The 13,010-nt window shown below is 49.4% G+C and overlaps 1 protein-coding gene across 1 annotated transcript in view; it reads right to left on the bottom strand.

The window, feature by feature from the left end:
- cep89 (centrosomal protein 89) overlaps positions 1-11,579 on the bottom strand; it is a 71,999-nt gene extending 60,420 nt beyond the window's left edge. The window contains 9 exon segments of the mRNA XM_048232188.1: positions 1,186-1,407; positions 4,497-4,577; positions 6,225-6,405; positions 6,789-6,817; positions 7,014-7,089; positions 8,441-8,651; positions 9,497-9,643; positions 10,160-10,266; positions 11,255-11,579. Of these exon segments, the coding sequence (XP_048088145.1) occupies positions 1,186-1,407; positions 4,497-4,577; positions 6,225-6,405; positions 6,789-6,817; positions 7,014-7,089; positions 8,441-8,651; positions 9,497-9,643; positions 10,160-10,266; positions 11,255-11,302 (1,102 nt within the window). The 5' untranslated portion in view covers positions 11,303-11,579.
- Positions 11,580-13,010: the final 1,431 nt, after the last annotated feature.

Raw genomic sequence — 13,010 nt, forward strand, 5'->3', positions numbered from 1 at the left:
GCAGTGCTTTACTGCATTCAAATACACATACCGCCAGGCACCGGCTAGAAAAAGGTAGCGATGGAGTTTCTCAGACATTAGATCATGACAGAGCCAGCGAAAAAGAAGCAAAAACCGAGAAAACAGTAAGGAAATTGCCAATACTGCATAGTTTTCCTTTAAAACAGACACACACTCACACCACACTGCATTAAAACACAAACACAGCACACTGCATTAAAGAATCTACTCAGAAGTCATCCTCATGCAGGAGCTCAACTACAGAACTTCCTTCTTCCTCCAGTGGCAGCTCCGGGAGGAGGGATTCAAAGAGAAAAATAATTGGGGGCCTAGCAGCGAAGCTGCGAAGGCACCCATAGAGTTACTAGCTTTTCCTATTATTCCTCTGCCATTGGAGTCTATGGCAGCCCATAGAACGCCTGGCTAAAAAGTGCTGGAATTTGGCAGAAAGTTTCGGGACACTCCACTAACCACTCACGCTAATTTATGGATCTCTAAACCCAGCCCTCTAGCGCCACCAACGGGTCAAAATTTGGCCGAAAATTTAACCGTTGGTTCTAAAGTTATGAAATTCGGTGCACTGATCGGGACCGTCCCATGATGATCACTCACCAATTTACAGAACTCTATGCCCAATTTACTAACACTCTAGCGCCACCAATGCGGTTGCAAATTTCATCCGATTTTCACAGAACTTGGCGGAGATGATCTTCAGACAGAGTCGCACAAAGATTTTTTAATTTCAAGTTTATTTGCCCGTGACAGCCAATCACACATGACGATGATGCCGCCTAACAGGAAGTGAGCTAACATCTCGGCCACGCTGTGTGATTGGTCACCGATGTGTGTTCTGCTGTGTGATTGGTTACAGGTGAATGTTCTCTGCTTTGTGATTGGTCACAGGTGAATGTTCTGCTGTGTGATTGGTCACCGGTGTGTGTTCTGCTGTGTGATTGGTCACCTGTGTGTGTTCTTCTGTGTGATTGGTTACTGGTGAGTGTTCTGCGGTGTGATTGGTCACTGGTGAGTGGTCACTGGTGAGTGTTCTGCTGTGTGATTGGTCACCTGTGTGTGTTCTTCTGTGTGATTGGTCACTGGTGAGTGTTCTGCGGTGTGATTGGTCACTGGTGAGTGTTCTGCTGTGTGATTGGTCACTGTTGAGTGTTCTGCTGTGTGATTGGTCACCTGTGTGTGGGCTGTTGTCCCTGAGGGCAGTGCTGAGCTCCCTCTCCAGGGCGAGGAGGCGCTGCTGGCTCTCCTGCAGGAGATGCCCCTGCTCCTCGCACCTCCTCCTGAGGGCCTGCTTCTCCCCGCCCAGCCCCCGCGTCTGCTCCTGCAGCGCCCGCACTAGCTCCCTCTGCACCTCCAGGGCCTCGCGGTACGCCTCCCCCGCCTCCGAGCCCAGCCCTGACACAGCGCCAGCAGCACACACCACGCAGCACAGCAACACAAACACACACACACACACACACAACACAGCACAGCACAGCACAGCACAGCAAACACACACACACACACACACACACACACACACACAACACAGCACAGCAAACACACACACACACACAGCACAGCACAGCAACACACCAACACACAAGACAAAGCAGAGCAAGACACAGCACAACACAAAGCCACACACAGAGGACAAGCAAGATGAGAACAGCAACGGACACAACAGAGAAGTCAATCAGGATAAGAGCACAGACAGGTAGAGGACACACAACACCAGCACCAGCAGAGGAGAGGAGAGGAGTTGGGAGGAGAGGAGGATGAAGCAGGGGAGAGGAGGAGAGGGGAGGAGAGGAGGAGAGGGAGGAGAGGAGAAGAAGGAGGAGAGGAGGAGAGGAGGAGGAGATGAGAGAGGGGAGGAGAGGGGAGGAGAGGGGAGGAGAGGAGAAGAAGGAGGAGAGGAGGAAAGGAGGAGGAGATGAGAGAGGAGAGGGGAGGGGGAGGAGAGGAGGAGAGGAGAGAGGATGAAAGGAAATCAGAGGAAATGAGAGGAAGAGAAGAATATAGGAGGAGAGCAGAGGACAGGGGAGAGGAGGAGGAGAGGAAAGGAAGAGGAGAGGGGACCTTATCATGTCTGAACAGTCATTTGAGATCCGGTCCTAATTGCATTTCCAGAGGTCATATATGAAAATGGCTTAAAAAGATTTAGTGGAGTGTAGCATGTCAGAACCAGATGTTTGAAGTTGAAGTTGAGCCCTCTGTGTGCAGTGAGCAGCGTTGAGCAGTGTTGAGCCCTCTGTGTGCAGTGAGCAGCGCTGAGCAGTGTTGAGCCCTCTGTGTGCAGTGAGCAGCGTTGAGCAGTGTTGAGCCCTCTGTGTGCAGGGAGTAGCGTTGAGGCCTCTGTGTGCAGTGAGCAGCGTTGAGGCCTCTGTGTGCAGGGAGTAGCGTTGAGCAGCGTTGAGGCCTCTGTGTGCAGTGAGCAGTGTTGAGCCCTCTGTGTGCAGTGAGCAGCGTTGAGGCCTCTGTGTGCAGTGTGGAGTGTGTTGAGCAGCAGGATTCATACGACCAGAGTGAGAGAAATGTCCTCCTTTTGTTTTGATATCCACTATATTTCTATAGTGCTGCATGCTCTGTGTTTTGGCAACACTTGTGTGCCAAATGTTGTATGCCCTCATGGACAGTAGCTCCGTGATGTCTGCATCTTTCCAGGTCGGAGATTTTCTGGACAGCACTATGCCACTCCATCATAACATTGGAATTTAAGTCAGATCTAACCACATGGGCATCTACGAAAAGCGTCACCTACACGCCCTCTCACTAGGTGTGAATTTTAACGCATGTTCGACGCTTCGTTCAGACACAGCACATTTACATAATATCCGGAGGAAATACTAGGGGGGGGAGTAGTAGAACAACCGGCTAAATTCGGACTTCCATATGACCGGTTATGTCGTTCAGATTTAAGGCCCCACCGTTTAACATCCGCAGAACCTCCGGTCTTACACGTATGTCTGAAAGTGCTTACTATTTCCTTTTAAACCGTCATGCCAATAAAGCACACTGAATCAAACTGATAGAGCGAGAGAGAGAGAGAAATAGAGCGAGAAAGAGAGAGGGAGAGAGAGAGACAGAGAGAGAGGGAGAAAGAAATTAAAAGAGACAGAGAGAGAGCGAGAGAGGGAGAGAGAGACAGAGAGACAGAGAGAGAGAGAGAGAGAGAGGGAGAGAGACAGAGAGAGAGGGAGAGAGAGAGGGAGACAGAGAGGGAGAGCGAGAGAGAGAGAGAGAGAGGGAGAGAGAGAGAGTCTACTCAATGAATCTACTCCATTCCCATCCTCCCACCCTGTGCCTGCTGATGGGGGGTGCAGGAACACTTGCACTGGGAGAGGGAGAGGACAAGGAAAAGTGTGCAGGTCATCAAATTTTCAGGCAGTGTGTGTGTGTGTGTGTGTGTGTGTGTGTGTGTGTGTGTGTGTGTGTGTGTGTGTGTGTGGCGAGTCATGACTATGGAGGAGCCCACTGAAATGCATGAGAACTGTATTTATAGGGGCAGCAGTCCCCAAACACGACGCACTAAAAATACCCCAGCACTGCGTCGCAGGGGCAGGATAATGCCCCCCAGGGCCTCCCTAGGACACAGCCTTCAGGAGGAGTGTGTGGGCTTATACGACCGACACACACACACACACACACACACACACACACACACACACACACACACACACTAACACACACCATCGGGGCAAGAGTGTGTCTGCAAGCATGCCTGGGCTTCTATGACGGACACACAGACTAACACAGAGCAGCAGCAGCAGCAGCAGCACTGCGGGGCCTGACATGACCACTCCTGCTCCTGCTCTTGCAAACACTCTCCTCTCACACGACCACTGATGGGATCATCCTTCAACCCACTAGTGTCTATGGACATCACATTTAATCATTCAGTGTGTGTGCGTGTGTGTTGTCTGCTGTGTTCCCGTCATGCCCTAATGGCTCATGATGTTTTCATTAAGAAGTAGAGAGAGAGAGAGAGAGAGAGAGAGAGAGACCCCCAGTAGGGCTTCCCACAGACACATGCAGGAGAGGGGGAGAGAGAGCAGAGGGAGAGGAGGAGGAGGAGGAGGAGAGGAGAGGGGGAGAGAGCAGGAGAGAAGGAGGGGGAGAGGAGGAGTAGTAGAGAGGAGTTGGGGTTGTGGAGGGGGGTGGAGGGGTTTATGTGGGTTGTGTAGGGGGGTGGAGGGTTTATGTAGGTTGTGTAGGGGGGTAGAGGGGGTTGTGTAGGTTGTGTAGGGGGGTGGAGGGGGTTGTGTAGGGGGGTGGAGGGGTTTATGTAGGTTGTGTAGGGGGGTAGAGGGGGTTGTGTAGGGGGGTGGAGGGGTTTATGTAGGTTGTGTAGGGGGGTAGAGGGGGTTGTGTAGGTTGTGTAGGGGGGTGGAGGGGGTTGTGTAGGGGGGTGGAGGGGTTTATGTAGGTTGTGTAGGGGGGTAGAGGGGGTTGTGTAGGTTGTGTAGGGGGGTAGAGGGGGTTGTGCTCAGGTGAGTCCTCACCTGTCCGGCTCGTCTCTGAGCTCCTCTTCTGCTGCTGCTTCCTGCTGGTCTCCATCACCTCAGCACGGTCCACACGGAGGCCTGGCACCACACACACACACACACACACACACACACATTTGTCCCAGCTCCATCAGCAGGGTGATCTGGGGGCGTGGGGGTAATTATCCAGTGATCTGCCCCAGACCAGATCAGTCAGAGGGCACACACAGGCCTGCTGTCTCTTATTAACATTCCAACACATATTCATAGTCTCCTGCCCCAACAACCAGCCCAGAGTCTAGAAGACTGAGCAGGAATTAAACAGTCAAAGAGCATGTGAACCACACACACACACACACACACACACACACACACACACACACACACACACACACACACACACACACACACACACACACACACACCTGGGTAGCTCAGTGCTGAGGGGTCTACACCTAACATACAGAAAGTTTAATATGAGATTATATGGAGGCTTAATTCACCCAAAGAACTGAACAGCACGCACACACACACACACACACACACGCACACACACACACGCACGCACAAACACACGCACCGCACACACACACACCAGCTCAATGCTCAGGCTGCTGGTGCTGCTGACACAGCTGTAAAGTTTCCTGTGAGATTAATTTCCCCCTAAAGCTGAGCAAGCTGCAGCACACACACACACGATGCACATCTTGTGGCCTTTTTAGACACACACACACATTTCACGCACACAAGGTCACCATGAGGATTTTCTTCCAAATTTAGGATCCGGAGAACAAAAGACTATTCCCCCCACTCTCTCTCACACACACACACACACACACACAACTTCTATAGTTCCAACAAAGGCCCTCTACTACTACACACACACAAACACACACACACACACAGCAGGCCTTCAGCTCAACTTGTCAGCAGCTACAGTATGTACAGTATGTACATAGAACGTGGGCTCTGTGTGACCCGGCCCTGAGTAGCGGGTTCTCGGTTCTAAAGGTGGGCTCTGTGTGACCCGGCCCTGAGTAGCGGGTTCTCGGTTCTAAAGGTGGGCTCTGTGTGAGCAGGCCCTGGTGCAGGAGTGGGCAGCATGGTTTATTGATGCCAGCCGTGGAAATAGAGACGCTGGCGTGAATAAAAGAGGATGTGTGGAGCCGGGCTATCTGACAGGAACACGGCACTCAGACATCCAGGTGTGTGTGTGTGTGTGTGTGTGTGTGTGTGTGTGGTACCTCTCAGAGACAGGAATTATTAAGATGGAGAGAGCCGTGTCTGGGTCTCAGCCCTCCGGACCAAAGAAACTCAACTCAAGAAGTTATTGAGATGGAGAGGAGGAGAGCTGCACTCCAGACCAGTGTGTTTGTGTGTGTGTGAGTGTCTGTGTGTGTGTGTGTCTCTGTCTGTGTTTGTGTGTGTGTGTGTGTGTGAGAGTGTGAATGTGAATGTGTGTGTGGGTGCGGAGGAGCCAAAGGGACTCTCATTGACCCCCCGCTAGTGTCTGCAAGCAGACATGTCTGAGGTAGGGTAGACTCCCACTGAGACCTCAACAGCACTCATCATGCCGCCTCACACTGTGTGTGTGTGTGTGTGTGTGTGTGAACGAGAAAGTTCCCTGGGGGGGGGGGGGGGGGGGGTATTGTGTGTGTGTGTGTGAGTGTGTGTGTGTGTGTGTGTGTGTGTGTTTGTCTGAGTGAGTGTATGTGTGTGTGTGTGTGTGTGTGTATGTGCTGGTACCTGGAGAGGGCATGGCCTTGGGAGAGCTCGTTGCGTGTCTGCTGGTGTGTGTACTGGTGTGTGGAGGTGTGTGTGTGTGCGTGCTGGTGTGTGTGGGTGACTGTGTTCTCGGCTGGGGAGGTGAGGCGCGTCTTGGCTGAATCGGAGTAGAGAGAGTGTGTGATGGTGAAGACCTCCGCCGCTGGAGAGAGAGAGAGAGAGAGAGACAAACAGAAAGTGATAGATATACGTAACAATTAAGGATAGTAAGCTGATCTTGCACGCTCTCTTTCTCGCTCACACACACACACACACACACACACACACACACACACACACACACACTCACACACACACACACACACACTTGAGATGAACCACTTGTCAGGTGTAGAGATGCCTTTGAGCCTTCATGAAACACATATGTGTAACATGTAGACATATATGTCTTCCACAAATACACACACACACACGCACACACACACACACACACACACACACACACCCTACACACACCTACACACACCTACACACACCTACACACACACACACAAACACGAAGGAATGAAAAACTGAAACACTTACCTTCTCTATTGGCTCCTCTTCGATCTCTTCTGCAATGAAACAGGGTGCAGAATGAACAGCAGAAACATGCAATCGCTGCAGGAGTACTAGAACCGTTCTGGGTTAAGGAACAGCAGAAACACTAACAATAGAGACTGTGAGAACTAGAGCTAGTTAGTGTGGGTGCAGGGGTTACATAAATTGTAATTGTGTGTGTGTGTGTGTGTGTGTGTGTGAAGGGCATACCTTCTGTGTGCAGGGGTGAGACTATGTCAAAAGTGCTGTCCTCTGTCAGTATATCTCCATCTGACTGGGAGGCTCTCTGTAGAATACACACACACACACACGTATAAACACAAATTCAAACCCCCTCCCACACAGCCACTATGAGAGCAGTGGGGCTACAGCGTACCCAAGTGGACTTCCCTCCGTCCTTCCCTTCCTCCCTCCCTTCCTCTCTCCCTCCCTCCCTCTATCCATCCACTTTCTCCCTTCCTTCCTCTCTCCCTCAATCCATTTATCCCTCCCTTCCTCTCTCCGTCATGTTCTCCTCCTCCTTCTCCTCCTCCCTCCCCATCCATTTATCCCTCCCTTCCTCTCTCCCTCCCTCTATCCATTTCTTCCTTCCTTTCTTCCTCTCTCCCTCTCTCCCTCTATCCATTTCTTCCTTCCTTTCTTCCTCTCTCCCTCCCTCCCTCTATCCATTTCTTCCTTCCTTTCTTCCTCTTTCCCTCCCTCCCTCTATCCATTTATCCCTCCCTCCCTTCTTCTCTCCCTCACTCCCTCTATCCATTTCTCCCTTCTTTCTTCCTCTCTCCCTCCCTCCCTCTATCCATTTCTCCCTCCCTCCCTTCTTCTCTCCCTCCACTCCCTCTATCCATTTCTCCCTCCCTCCCTTCCTCTCTCCCTCCTCCCTCTATCCATTTATCCCTCCCTTCCTCTCTCCCTCTCTCCCTCTATCCATTTCTCCCTCCCTCTCTCCCTCTATCCATTTCTCCTCCTTCCTTCCTCTCTCCCTCCCTCCCTCTATCCATTTCTCCCTCCCTTCCTCTCTCCCTCCCTCTATCCATTTCTTCCTTCCTTTCTTCCTCTCTCCCTCCCTCCCTCTATCCATTTCTTCCTTCCTTTCTTCCTCTTTCCCTCCCTCCCTCTATCCATTTCTTCCTTCCTTTCTTCCTCTCTCCCTCCCTCCCTCTATCCATTTCTTCCTTCCTTTCTTCCTCTCTCCCTCCCACTCCCTCTATCCATTTCTCCCTCCCTCCCTTCCTCTCTCCCTCACTCCCTCTATCCATTTATCCCTCCCTTCCTCTCTCCCTCTATCCATTTCTCCCTCCCTCCCTCCCTCTATCCATTTCTTCCTTCCTTTCTTCCTCTCTCCCTCCCTCCCTCCCTCTATCCATTTCTTCCTTTCTTTCTTCCTTCCTTCCTCCTTCTTTCCCTCCCTCCATTCCTCCCTCCCTCCACCCCACCCTGGTCCACTCTGCTTCAGCTAAGGGAAAAGACCATGAAACAGACCTTGAGGACCGTGAGGTGAGAGTTCCCCCTGCTGGGGAGGAGGGATCAGTGGGCACCACTCTGCATGCAGAATGGGCAAGACCGTGGCCTGAATGGGCCATCACTACACAGCAGGACCGTGGCCTGAATGGATATATATATATATGTGTATGTTGTACCAGTTTGAGGGGGACGGCGTAGATGAGATCTTGCGACGGGCTCCTGATGGGGTTCTCCACGGACTGGTACACGTGTCCGTCCTCCGACAGCTCCTCCTCCTCTAGGCCTTCATCCTCCTCCTCCTCCTCTTCATCATCCTCATCCTCCGCAGAGCGGCCAGGGGAGGGGCAGCGAGGTCTCAGGCCCACAGGAACATCTGACCAGCGGTCTCTACACACACACACACACACACACACACACACACACATAAAGGGACGTCTGACCAGTGGTCTCTACGTACACACACACACACGCACACATACACACAAGGGACGTCTGACCAGCGGTCTCTCCACACACACACATACACACATAAGGTGACGTCTGACCAGCGGTCTCTACATACACACACACACACACACACATAAAGGGACGTCTAACCAGCGGTCTCTACATACACACACACACACACACGCACACACACACACACACACACACACACACACACACAAAGGGACGTCTGACCAGCATCCTCTGCCCTCCGGATAGAAGAGACTACAGCTAGAGAGTAAGAGAGGTGGCCTGGGTGGACCCAGACAAACCTGTTAGCAAATTAGAATTTGCCCTCCGTCTGGAAAGGGTCACATTGATGGCCGCTTCTGGACTTGCTGTTTTACGACTTCCAGGGACATAACCAGCAGTGAAATTAAACTGAAATTGGTGCATTAAACTCTAACCCAAAGTGTTTCTGAAGTCTGAACAAATCTTACTTAAAGGTTTTAAATGCAATTGTTTATTCAATTACAAATAAATAACACACATGTCTGGGTTGTTTTGATCCGGAAATGGACGTCAACGGGCTCATGTCTGAATTGAAGTTTAAAAGTTTTCACCACCACACCCCTGTCCTAACAGACTACATAACAACGGCTTCCATCTGAAGCATTAGGACAGCGGCCTCTGGAGGCTGAAATAACATGTGCATCAGGCCTTTAGTGTGGAGGCCAGACACCGGAGTCCAGACCTGTCCAGTCCAGAGGCCTGACCACGGGATGAACAGCCAGTTGCTAGGTTACCTTGTGTAGAGGGCAGTGGTGGCGAAGGGCTGGGTCGGCCGGAGGTTCTGAGCTAGCAGTCACTCTCAGAGAAACTGGCGTCAAGGACAGGGGATGGCCAATGCGCCCGTCAGAGAGGAGGTCAAGATGGCCGCCGCAAGAGCTGACCTGCAACAGTCATACAGAGAGAGAGAGAGAGGAAGAGAGAGAGAGAGAGAGACAGAGAGAGAGGAAGAAATAACCCTGAATCAGCTGGACTTTGAGAGGTATTACTGGCATCAATACTTATTATCATCTTGTATGTGTGTGGGTGTGTGTGTGTTTGGTGTCTATTGTGAGTGTGTTGTGTGCGAGTTAGGAGTGTAGAGCAGGTAATGTTGTGTGTATTGTGAGTGTGTGTGTGTTGTGGGTGATGATGTGTGTGTTGTAAGTGATAATGCATGTATTTTGTGAGTTCTGGGTGATGTAACAAACATGTGTGGGTGTGTGCATACTGTGTGTGTGTGTGTGTGTGTGTGTGTGTGTGTGTGTGTGTGTGTGTGTGTGTCTGTGTGCGCATGCCTGTGTGTGTGTGCCTGCATGCGTGTGTGTGTGTGTGTGTGCATGCCTGCATGCGTGTGTGTGTGTATGTGTGTGTGTGTGTGTGTGTGTGTGTGTGTGCGTATGAGTGGGGTCGGGGGGTACCTGGGTCTCTCTGGGGAGGGGTTGGGGCTGCGGGGGGGAGGGGTGCGAGGCACGGCAGGTCTGGGGGCGATGGTGGCAGCAGGGATCAGACCGTGAGCTATGTGCTTCTACACACACACCATATTATAACACAGCGTTAGAAACACACAATGCAAACACACGTGCCTCTACAGACACCAGAAAACAGCATGTACACAGGAGACTATACATGTGCTTCTACACACAAAACCATAAAACACAGTTGGAGATACAACATGCATGCGTTGTCAGTACACAGAGAGTACTAAAACACAGTTGACTGCAACAGATATGGCCAAAACAGTCAGCCACATTCCGCAGTAACCTATGAAAGTTAGACCTGGGGGGTATTCCAAGTACGTGGTTTAGTGACAAACCTGGGTAAGTTAACGCAGAGTAAGTGGTAAACCTCCTACAACAAGAGCCCTGTGTCATTGTTTTGTTAGGAGAATGAAGCCATACAGCTTCATACAGCTTCTTCTATTAGGAGATTTACCACTTAATCTGAGTTAATTTACCCAGGTTTGTCACTAAACCATATACTTGGAATACCCCCCTGAGCTTGACCGAGTAGCAGCCTATGGCTATGAGCTGAGGAGATGGCCTACAACAGACTACAAAGAGGTCAAGAGGTTAACACAACTACAGTTAGGATAATGCTGCATTATAACTGAGAGAAGGCTACAAGACTAGGCAAGGTGTGCGTTTACGTCCCCTTAGAACTACCTTTGTACAGGCGCATTAACTGGCGCAGCTAGTCATGTAGCCTAACTAATACAGATAAACTAAACCAAGGTCAGCTCACTCTCCTCTTGGAAGATATCCAAGTGTCTGGCACTGAATTGACGTTAGCTTAAGTTAGCAACTTTACTAGTTTAAGTTCAACACTGAACAACGACTTTACAACGCTAGCATGAGATTATCTCACTCAAAAGATTCTTGATAACTAACGTTAATGACAGCAAAAGTGAGCGCCAGTAAAGTGATACTGATCCAGATAGCAGATTAAGTTAGAATATGTAGCCAGTTAAGTCAAACAAACAGGTGAGTGGAATTGTAAAGATGATGACAACTCACAAATGCTTTCCTTTCGCTTCTCCTGAAGCTGAAATTAAATTTTGACATCTTCTCAAAAAGCAACGTTAATGTTAGCCTAAAGTTAGCCTGTTTCCTCGTTTCTTTTCCACACGGCTGTAAGACGCACACAGTTAACTTAGTATTCTGGTAGTCACTTTGGCTCGGGTCCTGAAATAAATAAACTAGATGTCTGTTGACATTTATCCATGGGATTATTTACAAAGATGAATTCATTTCCCCGTCTATGGCAACTGTCAGTTACGAGTAGGGCACATATGCCTACGAGAAAGAGACGCTTCAAAAGGCATATGGCCTCGAAGCAACAGGTTATCCTATTGGTTGACTTGAAAGTGAGTAGCCACTCAGAACGCAGCTTTAATCTTCTTAGCAACGCCATCTGTCTTTGGCGCTTTTGGGTGTTTTGCATAATATTAATCAAAGATTCTAGAGCGGAGCTCTGTTCTAGAATCTTTGATATTAATCAATCACTTTATCACTAATTTGCAGCCTATACATTTGTAGTCTCTAGATATGTTACTAATATTTTCCTAAATTAGCCTACTATACAAAGGTATAGGACAACCTTTGGACCATCTGTGCAAAACTCTTTTAATAAGGGTAGCCTATTAAGAAGCTTGTTATAGGCTACAAGATACAATTGCTTCCAATATGAAAACTAAATTAAAGTAGACTCTCTCACTCTCACTATAAACATCACTTATGTAAATTACTTAGCCTAGGCCAAAGATTCTAGGCGCTCACGCTCGGCTAGGAGAAAACTTTTAGCTAAACAAGAGTATCAAACTACTGTGGGCCAGGGACCCCTCATGGAGTAGAAAAATTCTCAAGGACCCCTCATGTCATAACACATAAAACTTAAGTTAATCCTGTGGCTGTATAGCCTTTTTTTCTGTTAGATGCTTATATTATATGTATTTTTAAAAAAACAGTGCTAATACCACAATAGTCATGTTAGCAAACTTTGACAGTATGTAGGATTTTTTTTAAAGATTTGTTGTTTCTTTGTCAAATGTAGGCCTATTGTGTTGAACACATAGTGTTTGCTTCACATAACTTTCATTTTGTTGGCGGTTAATTAATAGTAAAGTGTTTTTGACATGATTGATAGCGTATCAGCGAATCGGGCAAATACTGATACTGTAGCATTTTAAGCCATATAAGACAATTTCATATTTTGTAGCAAACTTTGTCAGGGACCACCTGACAATGTGCTGCGGACCCCTGGGGGTCCCCGGACCCCACTTTGAGAACCAATAGCCTAGGCTACACCACAGAGGCAACACATCTGTTCACCACCGTAACTGCCATTTTGGACTATATGAAGTTTACATTGGCATTCAAATGGACAGTGTGAGCTTTTGAATTCGAAAAGTTATTAGTGTTTTATCTGCCACCAGAGGGCGCTAAACACCTGTGTAATACAGTTTAGGGCTCAGTGTGGTGAAAGCATGCAGTAGGCCTAGGCCAACATGTTGCCAACATTGAACTGGAAGCCTTCAGAGCCCGAGGGCCGTCATTACGCTGCGGTGGGGAGGAGAGGACTAGCCAGTTCTGCAGTTCTGCTGCCATGGCGTGTGAGCGCTCGGCAAGGCCGGTGTCAGTCACTCTCTAATGAGTTTGAGCCTCCTCCTCCCCAGGCTCTACCAGCGATCCTCTTCTGAAATGAAACACATGACCCAGAAAGTGCATTTATGTGCAAGCAAGTTGCACATATGCGGAGAGATTAAGATCTGAT

The sequence above is a fragment of the Alosa alosa genome, chromosome 21 (genome assembly GCF_017589495.1).
Source record: "Alosa alosa isolate M-15738 ecotype Scorff River chromosome 21, AALO_Geno_1.1, whole genome shotgun sequence".
In the NCBI taxonomy this organism is placed as follows: Eukaryota; Metazoa; Chordata; class Actinopteri; order Clupeiformes; family Clupeidae; genus Alosa; species Alosa alosa.